General features: G+C 43.4%; 1 protein-coding gene across 2 annotated transcripts in view; it reads right to left on the bottom strand.

The window, feature by feature from the left end:
* Positions 1-16,976, bottom strand: part of LOC139577811 (dual oxidase 2-like) — a 42,806-nt gene extending 25,830 nt beyond the window's left edge. The window contains exons 1-16 of one of the 2 annotated variants that reach the window (XM_071404985.1): positions 16,910-16,976; positions 16,667-16,750; positions 16,361-16,525; positions 15,740-15,927; positions 14,060-14,261; positions 12,870-13,036; positions 12,524-12,587; positions 11,414-11,510; positions 10,336-10,426; positions 7,567-7,669; positions 4,969-5,141; positions 4,495-4,670; positions 3,849-3,967; positions 2,756-2,896; positions 1,031-1,141; positions 212-414 (exon numbers count right to left, since the gene is read on the bottom strand). In XM_071404985.1, the coding sequence (XP_071261086.1) occupies positions 212-414; positions 1,031-1,141; positions 2,756-2,896; positions 3,849-3,967; positions 4,495-4,670; positions 4,969-5,141; positions 7,567-7,669; positions 10,336-10,426; positions 11,414-11,510; positions 12,524-12,587; positions 12,870-13,036; positions 14,060-14,261; positions 15,740-15,927; positions 16,361-16,525; positions 16,667-16,750; positions 16,910-16,976 (2,151 nt within the window). Of the gene's footprint in view, positions 1-211; positions 415-1,030; positions 1,142-2,755; positions 2,897-3,848; positions 3,968-4,494; positions 4,671-4,968; positions 5,142-7,566; positions 7,670-10,335; positions 10,427-11,413; positions 11,511-12,523; positions 12,588-12,869; positions 13,037-14,059; positions 14,262-15,739; positions 15,928-16,360; positions 16,526-16,666; positions 16,751-16,909 lie in introns of those variants that run through there. The other variant, XM_071404987.1, reaches the window with a different exon arrangement.
* Between the last annotated feature and the right edge of the window lie 26 nt (positions 16,977-17,002).

Genomic DNA, 17,002 nt, shown 5'->3' with positions numbered 1-17,002 from the left:
AAGACGAACAAATGAGAGGCACATGAAACACAAGAGTAAACAAATGAGTAAATAAAGGTAAACGAATCAGTAAACAAGAGTAAACAAATCAGTAAACAAGAGTAAACAAATCAGTATACACAAGAAAACAAATCAGTAAACACAAGAAAACAAATCAGTAAACACGAGTAAACAAACACACGCACAATCATACACACCCCCATCTACTCACCAGGTCAAACTCTTTGGGTACTTTCATCAGCAGAGCCCTGCGGTAATTGTTACTGGACAGCAGGACATCCAGGTGGGTCTGGGTACCCAGGCTGAGTGACCGTAGAGCGGGTCCAGACTGGTCAAACACCTGGAGTTTCCTCCTATCATCGATCAACAGACTGACTGGAAATAGGGGCATCTTAGGGCCCTGCCACTCACAGGCTAGAGGAGAGGAGAGGAGAGAGAGAGGAGAGGAAAGAGAGAGAGAGACACAGAGAGAGAGACACAGAGAGAGAGACACAGAGAGAGAGAGATGTGGGAAGAGATGAGAGATGAGAGCAAGAGAGAAGGGGTGAGAAATGAGAGAGAGAAGTGGGAAGAGATGAGAGAGAGAAGTGGGAAGAGATGAGAGAGAGAGAAGGGGGTGAGAGATGAGAGAGAGAAGGAGGTGAAAGATGAGAGATGAGAGAGAGAAGGGGGTGAGATGAGATAAGAGAGCGAGAGAGAAGTGGGAAGAGATGAGAGAGAAGGGGGGGAGAGAGAGAGAGAGAGAGACAGAAGGGGGTGAGAGATGGACATCAGACATATTACAATTTTCACACTATCCAAATGATATTCTGATGGCTCTGATATGTTCTGTTGACATTGTCCTTCCCAGCATAGTTCTAGCAGCAGCTATGGTGGATGCGTAACCAGGCCAGCTCAGTCCAGCTCAGCTTGGCTCGGCTCAGTAGTGTGAAAAGAGAAAAGCACACCCGTTCTACACAGAGAGTGACGATTCTGTCATAACACAGACCATGTACATGCATGTACTGTATACACACACACACACACACACCTGTGATTCCAGGAGCAGGTTCCTCTGTTGTGTCGTCAGGCCCTCTCTTCTGGAACTTCTTAAACTTGGATTTTCTGAAGTGGGCCACCACAAGAGCCATGAGGAAGCTCACTGGCAGGGGAACACATGGACAGTAGTCATCAGAGAATCACTGGTAACTCTTATAATAGGGTTGATGATATGCTATGTCTCTCTAAGTAGGCCTCCGCAAGAGCCATGAAGAAGCTCACTATGAGGGTACCACAATCAACAGAACAATTATACTGTAGCAATCACAATGGTTATTTGATTATTTGATGTTAAAATGTACATTTAGGAGAATTGTACAAGGGAAAATATTTGTTTTGGGAATTTTCTCAATACTTTGAATATGATTCATTTCCATGTCAGCTCTATGCGTGTGTCACGCTCGTCATAATAACTGGACCAAAGCGCAGCGTCTTTTTATTACTAGGTGAAACTCACACAGCAAAACAAAACAATAAATCACGAAACGTGACGCTGCTATAGTGCTCACAGGCAACTATACAAAGTCAAGATCCCACAAAGCACAAAGGGGAAATGGCTGCCTAAATATGATCCCCGGTCAGAGACAATGACAAACAGCTGCCTCTGATTGGGAACCATACCAGGTCAACATAGAAACATAATCACCTAGATAACCCACCCTTAATCACACCCCGACCTAACCAACATAGAGAATAAACAGCTCTCTATGGTCAGGGCGTGACAGCCTGGAAATGCCCTTGTCTGGAGCAATGGATACCAATTTCAAACTTTCCCAAAAAAAAGTGTTTACATGTTGTTTTTTTAACTGGCAAAAATGGATATTAACTGAGAAAATAGCATGTTTAGTTTCTTGCAATAGTCCTCTGTGATTTTAAAGAATATTTCTCTAAAAATGTTGATTCCTAAAAGATGTGTCCGGAGATTTGGTTTAGTCCGTCAGATTTGTCAGAAATCCTAAATCAATCAGGAATGAGCAGGGCCAGCTATGACATAAGGACCCCTTATTCACGTCCTCATTACATGGAGTGCAACAAGAGCAGTTCTCTATTTTTGATCGATTTAAAACAATATTGGAATCACCCTGGTCACAACCATAAACTGTTAACTCCACCTGCCTGATAGATTAAGATAGAATATGAATACTGTTTTAAATATGTTACAATTTAATTCCGTTTTAGAGTCAGAAAGCAACTGAGACAAAACTACATTGCTACTGTGTATACCACTTGAATGAAGAAGAAAAAATGTCATTTTTTCCCACGCCAACTATGTAAAACACCAACTCTGTCAGAATGTTGTCTGATAGAATGGTTATTTTTATTGGGGATTTTCAAATGAATCATTTTCTATATTTTACAAATGTTTGTATATTACTTGTATTTTTTAGAGACAAAAAAAAAATCTCTGTATTGAGTATCTGTTGTCAACTGCGTCACTGATGGCTAATCCCCTTGAGATCGATTTATGTTGTCAATATTCTGAAAAAACATTGGAATCACTGTTCTGCACCATTAGCTGGACATAAGGGATAGTGTTTCCTTAATACATTTTGTTTAAATGCTAACAAAATTAGCCCTGGTGCATTTTAAAGTGCTATAAAACAAAACAAAAATAAGTTTGGAAATTTGTATTACTTATTTGAATAATCTAATGTTAGAATTATAAAATCAAGGCCTTTTGCTTGTGGATTCTGATTGGTTAACGTCAGATACTGACCAACAGGAAAGAGGAACAGGCAGATGACTGAGATGCCAAAGCCAGCTTTGCTTCCGTCGTCAAAGTAGTTGAGCTTGGTGGCGTTGGTGCAGGGGTGGAGCTCAGAGGTCGTGACCTGAGAAGGCTGGGGGCAAGGGTCACCTGTAACAGACAGACAGGCAAGACAGGCAGGCAGCCAGACAGGTAGGGAGACAGACAGACAGACAGACAGACAGACAGACAGACAGACAGACAGACAGACAGACAGACAGACAGACAGACAGACAGACAGACAGACGGAAACAGGTAGGCAGACAGGGAGGCAGGCAGGGAGGCAGGCAGGCAGGCAGAGAGACAAACAGGCAGATAGGCAGAGAGACAGGCAGGGAGACAGGTAGGCAGGCAGACAGACAGACAGACAGGCAGCCAGACAGGCAGCCAGAGAGACGGGCAGGGAGACAGGTAGGCAGGCAGGGAAACAGACAGCGTGACAGACAGGCAGCCAGAGAGACGGGCAGGGAGACAGGTAGGCAGGCAGGGAAACAGACAGCGTGACAGACAGGCAGCCAGAGAGACGGGCAGGGAGACAGGGAAACAGACAGCGTGACAGACAGGCAGCCAGAGAGACGGGCAGGGAGACAGGTAGGCAGGCAGGGAAACAGACAGCGTGACAGACAGGCAGCCAGAGAGACGGGCAGGGAGACAGGTAGGCAGGCAGGGAAACAGACAGCGTGACAGACAGGCAGCCAGAGAGACGGGCAGGGAGACAGGTAGGCAGGCAGGGAAACAGACAGCGTGACAGACAGGCAGCCAGAGAGACGGGCAGGGAGACAGGTAGGCAGGCAGGGAAACAGACAGCGTGACAGACAGGCAGCCAGAGAGACGGGCAGGGAGACAGACAGACATACAGACAGGGAGGCACGTAGACAGAGAAACTAGTTACCGTTCCAGCAGCACGTACAGTCAACATTTATGACTTACAGTGAATACTGTCATAGATTACTATCTTACTAAGACTATATTACTAACATTGTTATCTTTATTGTTTGAGTTGCTGAGAACACTATAATTTATTGGCCAACCACAGAAACTTTAGGAAGGAAATGAGCTTTACCATCCTTCCAGAAGAAGACTTTCCTCTGTACGTCCTCAGCCTCTGCACTGGTGACTGCTGTAATGACGTCATGAAAGGTTGTGTTCCGAAGGGCCTGCAGCTCCTCAGCTGTGAACAACCTAGAGGAACAAACAGGAGAGGTCAGATTGACTGGAAATGTTATGATTGTATCACCCAAACAGTGAATCAAAGCTGATCATAAATGACAGCAGTTTAATATTTCCTCAGTTCAAAGTTGATCAAAACTGACAGAAGTCGTGTGTTTCCTCAGTTCACAGCTGATCCTAAATGACAGTAGTTTTGTGTTTCCTCAGTTCAAAGCTGATCATAAATGACAGTAGTTTTGTGTTTCCTCAGTTCACAGCTGATCCTAAATGACAGTAGTTTTGTGTTTCCTCAGTTCAAAGCTGATCAAAACTGACAAAAGTCTTGTTTCCTCAGTTCAAAGCTGATGGGTGCCAGGACAGAGAAGAGCTTTGGCATGGGCTGAGTGGGAGCTGACCTCCTTTTCAGAATGAACGAACGTGAGAAAGCCAGGAAATAAATCGAGGTTCAAATGATAGTAACAGTTTCATACGATTAATGAATGTATGTATGATGTGTATATTTTACATTACATATTTACATATTTTTCATTCCTTCCTACCCATTTTGTGTGTTCTCGAACCAGAAGCGGTCCCCGTTCCTGATGCGGTCAAACTGATCCAGTATGATAGAGGAGAAGACCTGACCAGGACCGTCCACAGACTCCAGGAGACCACCAGGAAACAGCTCCAGTTTAGAGATATCCCCGTCATACAGGTCTGATAGGTCCCTGAATAACTAGAGATACAGAACAGGTAGAGACGGAATTGAGAGGGTATGGTAGGTTATTCACTCTATTATAGGATATTTGGCCAGTGGTTTGAGTCCCCTCTCTTTGGCTCAACTCTCCCTGCCTGGTCACATTTATATTTGAGTCATTTTGTGTGACTTATACCGATGTAAAACAACCACATACACTATCATGATCATTGGCAATTAAAATCTAAATGGTCAGTAGTACATAAAGATTTAATAACACATTCACATCCCGTACATAAAGCATTTATAAGCAGTACGTAAGCCGTTCTGAACATACCTGTGGGTTGGTGGTGTTGAGCTGAGGGTTTACGTCTCCCCACCTCCCCACAGGGGCCAGGCCCAGCCCCTCTCTGACCTGGTTATAGCTGGGCAGGCCAAAGTCCCGGCCTCTCTGCACCGTCAGAGCAACCAGGTCTGACCGTGAGAAACGCAGAGGACCGTACATGTAGTCTGGTGGGGGAGAAAAAACACTATCAGTAAAATTTCAATCATGTATTATTGTTGTATTGAAAACACACCTTTCTTAAAGTCAAACGGTATAGTCCATTATGATGTGGTTGTTATGTATTATGATGTGGTTGTTATGCATCATGATGTGGTTGTTATGCATCACGATGGGGTTGTTATGCATTATGATGTGGTTGTTATGCATCATGATGTGGGTTGTTATGCATCATGATGTGGTTGTAATGCATTATGATGTGGTTGTTATGCATTATGATGTGGTTGTTATGCATTATGATGTGGTTGTTATGCATTATGATGTGGTTGTTATGCATCACGATGTGGTTGTTATGCATTATGATGTGGTTGTTATGCATCATGATGTGGTTGTAATGCATTATGATGTAGTTGTTATGCATTATGATGTGGTTGTTATGCATTATGATGTGGTTGTTATGCATTATGATGTGGTTGTTATGCATTATGATGTGGTTGTTATGCATCATGATGTGGTTGTAATGCATTATGATGTGGTTGTTATGCATTATGATGTGGTTGTTATGCATTATGATGTGGTTGTTATGCATTATGATGTGGTTGTTATTCATCATGATGTGGTTGTAATGCATTATGATGTGGTTGTTATGCATCATGATGTGGTTGTTATGCATCACGATGTGGTTGTTATGCATTATGATGTGGTTGTTATGCATTATGATGTGGTTGTTATGCATTATGATGTGGTTGTTATGCATTATGATGTGGCTGTTATGCATTATGATGTGGTTGTTATGCATTATGATGTGGTTGTTATGCATTATGATGTGGTTGTTATGCATTATGATGTGGTTGTTATACATTATGATGTGGTTGTTATGCATTATGATGTGGTTGTTATGCATTATGATGTAGTTGTTATGCATTATGATGTGGTTGTAATGCATTATGATGTGGCTGTAATACATTATGATGTGGTTGTTATGCATTATGATGTGGTTGTTATGCATTATGATGTGGTTGTTATGCATTATGATGTGGTTGTTATGCATCATGATGTGGTTGTAATGCATTATGATGTGGTTGTTATGCATTATGATGTGGTTGTTATGTATTATGATGTGGTTGTTATGCATCATGATGTGGTTGTTATGCATCACGATGTGGTTGTTATGCATTATGATGTGGCTGTAATACATTATGATGTGGTTGTTATGCATTATGATGTGGTTGTTATGCATTATGATGTGGTTGTTATGCATTATGATGTGGTTGTTATACATTATGATGTGGTTGTTATGCATTATGATGTGGTTGTTATGCATTATGATGTAGTTGTTATGCATTATGATGTGGTTGTAATGCATTATGATGTGGCTGTAATACATTATGATGTGGTTGTTATGCATTATGATGTGGTTGTTATGCATTATGATGTGGTTGTTATGCATTATGATGTGGTTGTTATGCATCATGATGTGGTTGTAATGCATTATGATGTGGTTGTTATGCATTATGATGTGGTTGTTATGTATTATGATGTGGTTGTTATGCATCATGATGTGGTTGTTATGCATCACGATGTGGTTGTTATGCATTATGATGTGGTTGTTATGCATTATGATGTGGTTGTTATGCATTATGATGTGGTTGTTATGCATTATGATGTGGCTGTTATGCATTATGATGTGGTTGTTATGCATTATGATGTGGTTGTTATGCATTATGATGTGGTTGTTATGCATTATGATGTGGTTGTTATGCATCACGATGTGGTTGTTATGCATTATGATGTGGTTGTAATGTATCACGATGGGGTTGTTATGCATTATGATGTGGTTGTTATGCATTATGATGTGGTTGTTATGCATTATGATGTGGCTGTAATACATTATGATGTGGTTGTTATGCATTATGATGTGGTTGTTATGCATTATGATGTGGTTGTTATGCATCACGATGTGGTTGTTATGCATTATGATGTGGTTGTAATGTATCACGATGGGGTTGTTATGCATTATGATGTGGTTGTTATGCATTATGATGTGGTTGTTATGCATTATGATGTGGCTGTAATGCATTATGATGTGGTTGTTATGCATTATGATGTGGTTGTTATGCATTATGATGTGGTTGTTATACATTATGATGTGGTTGTTATGCATTATGATGTGATTGTTATGCATTATGATGTAGTTGTTATGCATTATGATGTGGTTGTTATGCATTATGATGTGGTTGTAATGCATTATAAGACTTGTCATAAGCAACTACTTGTCCTCTTCATGTTTGAAGGCCTACATAAAGCACGGCCATCCCTCCACTGACCATCTAAAGCTGAAGTGGGAGGTCTCTGCCTTATGATCAGTAGACACAAAGAAATCTGAAAATATATGATGATGATGATGATGATGATGTGGTGATGGAAATTTACCTCTTAAGTCCTCCACAACCATGTTGTCCTCTCTCTCCGCGATCTGAGAAGCCATGCCCATAATCAGATGGTCTATGTCCTGGCCTGACTTCAGGTTGGGGTTCTACAACAGACAATCAGAGAGGTTTGTTTGAAACATGACATTCAGTTTCTCTAATAGAAATGTCTCAATGAAAGGTGCCATCTTGCCACCTCCTATGGCTGTTGGCTATACGGATCTGAGACCAGTCTACATGGAGGCTATACACAGATCTGAGACCAGTCTACATGGAGGCTATATACAGATCTGAGACCAGTCTACATGGATGCTATACAGATCTGAGACCAGTCTACATGGAGGCTATATACAGATCTGAGACCAGTCTACATGGAGGCTATACGGATCTGAGACCAGTCTACATGGAGGCTATACACAGATCTGAGACCAGTCTACATGGAGGCTATACACAGATCTGAGACCAGTCTACATGGAGGCTATATACAGATCTGAGACCAGTCTACATGGAGGCTATATACAGATCTGAGACCAGTCTACATGGAGGCTATACGGATCTGAGACCAGTCTACATGTAGGCTATACGGATCTGAGACCAGTCTACATGGAGGCTATATACAGATCTGAGACCAGTCTACATGGAGGCTATATACAGATCTGAGACCAGTCTACATGGAGGCTATATACAGATCTGAGACCAGTCTACATGGAGGCTATACACAGATCTGAGACCAGTCTACATGGAGGCTATATACAGATCTGAGACCAGTCTACATGGAGGCTATATACAGATCTGAGACCAGTCTACATGGAGGCTATATACGGATCTGAGCCCAGTCTACATGGAGGCTATATACAGATCTGAGACCAGTCTACATGGAGGCTACATACAGATCTGAGACCAGTCTACATGGAGGCTATATACAGATCTGAGACCAGTCTACATGGAGGCTATATACAGATCTGAGACCAGTCTACATGGAGGCTATATACAGATCTGAGACCAGTCTACATGGAGGCTATACGGATCTGAGACCAGTCTACATGGAGGCTATACAGATCTGAGACCAGTCTACATGGAGGCTATATACGGATCTGAGACCAGTCTACATGGAGGCTATACACAGATCTGAGACCAGTCTACATGGAGGCTATATACAGATCTGAGACCAGTCTACATGGAGGCTACACGGATCTGAGACCAGTCTACATGGAGGCTATACACAGATCTGAGACCAGTCTACATGGAGGCTACACACGGATCTGAGACCAGTCTACATGGAGGCTACACACAGATCTGAGACCAGTCTACATGGAGGCTATACACAGATCTGAGACCAGTCTACATGGAGGCTACACGGATCTGAGACCAGTCTACATGGAGGCTATACACAGATCTGAGACCAGTCTACATGGAGGCTACACGGATCTGAGACCAGTCTACATGGAGGCTATACACAGATCTGAGACCAGTCTACATGGAGGCTATATACAGATCTGAGACCAGTCTACATGGAGGCTACACGGATCTGAGACCAGTCTACATGGAGGCTATACACAGATCTGAGACCAGTCTACATGGAGGCTATATACAGATCTGAGACCAGTCTACATGGAGGCTACACGGATCTGAGACCAGTCTACATGGAGGCTATATACAGATCTGAGACCAGTCTACATGGAGGCTATATACGGATCTGAGCCCAGTCTACATGGAGGCTATATACAGATCTGAGACCAGTCTACATGGAGGCTACATACAGATCTGAGACCAGTCTACATGGAGGCTATATACAGATCTGAGACCAGTCTACATGGAGGCTATATACAGATCTGAGACCAGTCTACATGGAGGCTATATACAGATCTGAGACCAGTCTACATGGAGGCTATACGGATCTGAGACCAGTCTACATGGAGCCTATACAGATCTGAGACCAGTCTACATGGAGGCTATATACGGATCTGAGACCAGTCTACATGGAGGCTATACACAGATCTGAGACCAGTCTACATGGAGGCTATACGGATCTGAGACCAGTCTACATGGAGCCTATACAGATCTGAGACCAGTCTACATGGAGGCTATATACGGATCTGAGACCAGTCTACATGGAGGCTATACACAGATCTGAGACCAGTCTACATGGAGGCTATATACAGATCTGAGACCAGTCTACATGGAGGCTACACGGATCTGAGACCAGTCTACGTGGAGGCTATACACAGATCTGAGACCAGTCTACATGGAGGCTATATACAGATCTGAGACCAGTCTACATGGAGGCTATACGGATCTGAGACCAGTCTACATGGAGGCTATACACAGATCTGAGACCAGTCTACATGGAGGCTACACGGATCTGAGACCAGTCTACATGGAGGCTATACACAGATCTGAGACCAGTCTACATGGAGGCTATATACAGATCTGAGACCAGTCTACATGGAGGCTATACACAGATCTGAGACCAGTCTACATGGAGGCTATATACAGATCTGAGACCAGTCTACATGGAGGCTATATACGGATCTGAGACCAGTCTACATGGAGGCTATACACAGATCTGAGACCAGTCTACATGGAGGCTATATACAGATCTGAGACCAGTCTACATGGAGGCTACACGGATCTGAGACCAGTCTACATGGAGGCTATACGGATCTGAGACCAGTCTACATGGAGGCTATACACAGATCTGAGACCAGTCTACATGGAGGCTATATACAGATCTGAGACCAGTCTACATGGAGGCTACATGGCATATTTTTACCTGACGGTTCCAGAAGCTGTTACACATGCGAATGGCTGATGACGTGCTCCCGTCGATGTTGACAACCTTCTGAAAGTGGCAAGTTCTGTTTCTGTAGCCAAAACAATGTATGAAAAATTAATGGTGACACAAATTACATGCAGCTGTTGAAATATGAATGCTGACACAAACACTGCATTTGGGACCATGTTTTTTTTTGTAAATAACAACAAAATGGCCCCAACAGAGCCTTATAGAGATATTTACTCTGCTAGCAATAGTGTACAGTGTTGAATTGAAGGGGTAGCCTGGTGGAACCATACAATACAAGTGTTTTAATAGCCTGTTGAATGCAGCATGATCGCCTTATAGCTCAACCCTCCTGTAGGTTTTCGCTCCAACCCTGTCTCTGGAGAGATACCCTCCTGTAGGTTTTCGCGCCAACTCAGCATATTAACCATCTAATTATTAGAATCAGGTGTGCTAGATTAGGATCGGAGTGAAAACCTACAGGAGGGTATCTCTCCAGGAACAGGGTCAAAGTGAAAATCTACAGGAGGGTAGCTCTCCAGGAACAGGGTAGAGTTGAAAACCTACAGGAGGGTATCTCTCCAGGAACAGGGTCAAAGTGAAAATCTACAGGAGGGTAGCTCTCCAGGAACAGGGTAGGAGTGTAAACCTACAGGAGGGTATCTCTCCAGGAACAGGGTCAAAGTGAAAATCTACAGGAGGGTAGCTCTCCAGGAACAGGGTAGAGTTGAAAACCTACAGGAGGGTATCTCTCCAGGAACAGGGTCAAAGTGAAAATCTACAGGAGGGTAGCTCTCCAGGAACAGGGTAGAGTTGAAAACCTACAGGAGGGTATCTCTCCAGGAACAGGGTCAAAGTGAAAATCTACAGGAGGGTAGCTCTCCAGGAACAGGGTAGGAGTGTAAACCTACAGGAGGGTATCTCTCCAGGAACAGGGTCAAAGTGAAAATCTACAGGAGGGTAGCTCTCCAGGAACAGGGTCAAAGTGAAAATCTACAGGAGGGTAGCTCTCCAGGAACAGGGTAGGAGAGGGGGCCTACTCCAGACAGTGGAGGCTAGTCGTCAGTACCTCATATAGACACCAGGTGGGGCCATCGTGGAGGCAAAGCGGATGGCAGCAGCCTGGAACTCAGGTGAGATCCCTGGATCCACAAACTTCTGGTAGCCTGCAGGAGACAAGACAGACAGAGAACAATGACACGGGATGTAATATTGTAAAACTGCTCTAAAATAGAAGAGATGGAGTCTCCAAAACCATTGTCATAGGTACAGCATGTATGTGTCTGCCCACTGTAGAGGAAGCATTTTTTAACATTGTGAAAGATTACAGGGAAAGGACTACTGCTAAGTGGCGGCAGGTAGCCTAGTGGTTAGAGCGTTGGGCCAGCAACCGAAAGGTAGCTGGATTGAATCCCTGAGCTGACAAGGTAAAAATCTGTCGTTCTGCACCTGAACAAGGCAGTTAACCCCTGTTCCCCGGTAGGCTGTCATTGTAAATAAGAATTTGTTCATAACTGCCTTGCCTAGTTAAATTAAGGTTCAATTTAAACCTCCATATGATTTATTAAGAGAAACAAAAATAACATAATGTGACTTTCTTCTTCTGGTCGCTGACCCCTGTGTGCGTGCGTGCGTGCGCCCGCGCGTGTGTGTGGAGCATCTGTCTCTGAGTGTTTCCCTTCTGACACAGCACATATTTACACAATACCACTAGAGGTAACAACTCACCACGTCTGTCTTGTGATCAGCTTGCCCCCCCCCCCCCCCCCACACACACAGTCACTTTCTCTCTCCCTCTCTCTTTCCCTCCCTCCCTCCCTCTCTCTCTCTCTCTCTCCCTCTCTCTCTCTCTCCCTCCCTCTCTCTCCCTCTCCTTCTCTCTCTCTCTCTCTCCCTCTATCTCTCCCTCTCTCTCTCCCACTCCTTCTCTCCCTCTCTCCCTCTCTCTCCCTCTCTTTCCCTCCCTCTCTCTCTCTCCCTCTCCTTCTCTCCCTCTCTCTCTCTTTCCCTCCCTCCCTCTCTCTCTCTCCCTCCCTCTCTCTTTCTCTCTCTCTCTCTCCATCTCCCTCTATCTGTCTCTCCCTCCCTCCCTCCCTCCCTCCCTCCCTCCCTCCCTCCCTCCCTCCCTCCCTCCCTCCCTCCCTCCCTCCCTCCCTCCCTCCCTCCCTCCCTCTCTTACCCTGGTATGGAAGCATGGTCTTCTCCCCCAGGAATCCAGGCAGCCATTCGTAGAAGGCAATATTCTGTAAAAAAAAAAAATGTTTTACAATATAATGAATTTTACTTGTCAAGTGTTTGTCAATACACAGGATAATTACATTGTTGCTAAACCAGAAGGAATAAGAGGTGACGCAGTCACACACACACTCTTAACTAATACAATTTAATCCAGAAACCCACGACCACCTGGCATTGATGTAACTAACAACACTCTTTCCTGGTCATGTGACATGCTATATTACTGTAAATAATCACTAAATGACCAGCTATGTGTTGGTTGGATTACAGCAGACTTTTCCTAGTACCTGGAACGTGGCGACCACGGTCTTCCTGGCGTTTTGAAACAGGTCTTCGTCAGACCACGACGAGTGTTTCTCACTAAGCTGGGAGGCGATGTAATTGTGGTAGCGAAACCACACGATCCCCTCGGCCATGGTGAACACATTCTCGTTGCCCCAGGCGTTACCCAACTCTGGAGGGTGGAAACGAAGAAACAGAAAGGGTTTACTCTGGCTGCATGTTTGGCTGTTGGACTGCAGTATCGACCGTATGACAGGGTTGGGGTCATTTCCATTTTAAATCAGTCAATTCAGGAAGTAAACTGAAATTCCAGTAATTGACTGAGTAGAAGCGGAACCCAACCCTGGTAACTGTCCTGACAATAAAGTATTTTCAGTAATTCTTTACAGGTGCCGATATCTTTTTCTCTCTGACCTCCTTAAAGGGGTTGATATCTTTATAAGTTATTACTTAATGGCTCATATTCTTTAGCTGTGCCAAGGCATGAATGTCATGGAGTCACACCCAACGGATCAGGAGCAGGAAGTCTTACACAGCTTTATCATATCTATTTCTTGTGTCAATATCATTATATCCATTAACAGTTCAAATCTTCTTTTGTATTTCCTTATTGTATTTTTTTTGTCATTAGTGAAGTGTCTAACCAGATCAACTGGCATGATGTTGTTTTACTGTGCAAGTCCATTGTCACGGACTTCCCTGGATTATGGAGTAACTGGTTACATGATGTAATCAGCTACATGTTATCTGATTACGTTAAATTAAATAAACTTTAATCAGTTACATTACTAGCCAAAATATCATGAAAAATTACTTCTTAGATTTCTTTTAAATTCAGAAAAGATTGTTGGTTAATTAAAAAATATATAATACATTATGACACCTTTCTGTTTTCTCAATGACATTCAGATCAGCATTGAAAAAAGGTGCACGTTTAAATTTGTTCCACCTGAGCGAGTCTGACCACAAGTTAAGAGACCACTATGACGACACACCAAATGTGTTTCATGGATCCTTTTTTTTTGTCTTATTCTAATACCTCTTAAGGGGAATGTAATCCAAAAGTAAAAGTAATCAGATTACATTACTGAGTTTTGGGTAATTAAGAAGATGAAAAAGAAGAACAAGAAGAAGATGAAGAAGATGATGAAGAAGAAGAAGAAGCAGAAGAAGAAGACAACAAGCATCTACTCACCATAGAGCCCCTCAGGTCCATGCTGACCAGTGGAGGGATCAGCAGCGCTCCACATGAGGCTAGTGCTCCCGCTCCTCTTGGGCATGTCCAACTGCTCCCCCGAGGCTAGGAGACCTCCAGAGAAACTCCTCAGGGCGTCAGACCAGGAACTAGATGGGCCGTAGATAGAGCTGCCGTCCAGCCATGCTGTCACCAGGTTCACCTACGTAAAATGACATGACATAGCGACACTGTCACCAGGTTCACCTACGTAACATGACATGACATAGCGACACTGTCACCAGGTTCACCTACGTAACATCACATGACATAGCGACGCTATCACCAGGTTCACCTACGTAACATCACATGACATAGCGACGCTGTCACCAGGTTCACCTACGTAACATGACGTGACATAGCGACGCTATCACCAGGTTCACCTACATAACATGACATGGCATAGCCACGCTATCACCAGGTTCACCTACGTAACATCACATGACATAGCGACGCTATCACCAGGTTCACCTACATAACATGACATGACATAGCGACGCTATCACCAGGTTCACCTACATAACATGACATGGCATAGCCACACTGTCACCAGGTTCACCTACATAACATGACATAGCCACACTGTCACCAGGTTCACCTACATAACATAACATAGCCACGCAGGTAGGTGATTCACCTACCTAACATGACATGACATGACATAGCCACACTGTCACCAGGTTCACCTACATAAAATTACATAACATGACATAGCCACACTGTCAATATGTTCAACAACATAACATGACATAACATGACATAGCCACGCTGTCACCAGGTTCACCTAATAACATAACATAGCCACGCAGTCACCGGGTTCACCTACATAACATGACATAACATGACATAGCCACACTTCACCAGGATCACCTTTATGGAACATGACAAGACTTAACATAACATAGCCATACAGTCACCAGGTTCACCTACAGGTGTTATGATAAAATTGATGTAATTTTGGATTTATTACTTGATTATTATGCCCGACAGATGTCCAACAGACTGACCATGTAATCACTAAAGTATGACCAGTACCTGTCTGTTATAGTACCTGTCTGTTATAGTATCTGGCTGTCTGTTATAGTACCTGTCTGTTATAGTATCTGGCTGTCTGTTATAGTACCTGTCTGTTATAGTACCTGTCTGTTATAGTACCTGTCTGTTATAGTATCTGGCTGTCTGTTATAGTACCTGTCTGTTATAGTATCTGGCTGTCTGTTATAGTACCTGTATGTTATAGTACCTGTCTGTTATAGTACCTGTCTGTTATAGTATCTGGCTGTCTGTTATAGTACCTGTCTGTTATAGTACCTGTCTGTTATAGTATCTGGCTGTCTGTTATAGTACCTGTCTGTTATAGTACCTGTCTGTTATAGTATCTGGCTGTCTGTTATAGTGCCTGTCTGTCTGTTATAGTACCTGTCTGTTATAGTACCTGTCTGTTATAGTACCTGTTATTACCTGTCTACAATAATTATTACCCGTATGTGAGGGTTATTACCTGTGTGCGGGGGTTATTACCTGTGTGTGGGGGTTATTACCTGTGTGTGGGGGTTATTACCTGTGTGCTGGGGTTTTTACCTGTGTGCGGGGGATATTACCTGTGTGTGAGGGTTATTACCTGTGTGCGGGGGTTATTACCTGTGTGCGGGGATTATTGGGGCTCTGGCTGGAGTGTTTTTCCCAGGGCCCCCTCTGGAAGGGCAGTAGGACACGGCCGGTACGGTGTGGGTCGAAGACTGGGTCTCCCTCTGGGACGGGGATGTACATGAACTCAGGGGGACAGCCGGGAGGACGGGAGTCCAGTATCTCAAACATTACATGGTACCCTTCACAGACAGAGGAGACAGAGAAACACCGTGAGATTTATAAGACACATAAAGGGTCATACGTGCTTATAACAAGTTATATGGATCTCAAACATGACATGGTACCCTGAACAGGCAATGGAGAAATATACTGTATATAACATTTGACTTAAAGCCTGCTGCAGCTATAATGCTGTATAACTTGTATTTTATAATGAGGCTGTTATTTAGTCTGGATCATTATAAAATGGTAATAAGACATTATTATATCATCTCAAAGGGGGTCATACATATTTAAAATGTGTTAGAATCATCTTACTATGCATTATTATAACCGGGGTGACTATGGCAACCTCACCTCAATTATTTAGGTTCATTTCATAATGCAATTTTTTGTTAAAACAATACCTCCTGAATGTCATTATGCCATAGTGAACAATAAACATTGACTTACCGAAGAACACAGAGAGTACGGTCTGGTTGTGTGCGGAGGGCAGGCCCGAGTGGCCCCTGGCCGTCACATCGCTGAGTTTGCGCGGGTTGGGGAGCTGTGGTTCCTGCAGGGGCTGGAGCACCCCGTCAGAGTAACGCGCGGGCAGCAGTCGCACCAGGGGGGAACCTGCACCAGCACACACTTCCATTATCACCTAGCAACAATGCAACTTATGGCTTTCTATAATCGCATCCTATATCTTTAAATATTTATATTTCACATAGTTTATATTGTCAGTTATATTGTCAGATTTTATTAGAAACTTACCAACAGCTCCTCGACTGTGATAGGCTAAATTGTTATACCAGCCGTCATATCGTTGGACTTCCCAGGTGACTTTAGACTGAGCATCTAAACAGGTGAATTTATAGATAGACACTTTCAGTGTGGTACTTAAATTGAGGACTTTAAAAAAAAAAAAATTTTAATCAAACTTATTTATCAAGATGAGATATTTTCCGTGGGTTTTTAACCGAATAATTTAAAGTAACTAGGTACAAGGCTACTTACGTTCAACGATAAGGGCAAGCGCTGCCAGCACTGTCAAGATACTCCAGATCGGTTTACGCAAATCCATTGACGCGAGAGATGTAACTGCATGCA

Source organism: Salvelinus alpinus, chromosome 6 (genome assembly GCF_045679555.1).
Source record: "Salvelinus alpinus chromosome 6, SLU_Salpinus.1, whole genome shotgun sequence".
Taxonomy (NCBI): domain Eukaryota; kingdom Metazoa; phylum Chordata; class Actinopteri; order Salmoniformes; family Salmonidae; genus Salvelinus; species Salvelinus alpinus.
This window is presented reverse-complemented; position numbering and strand designations above follow the sequence as displayed.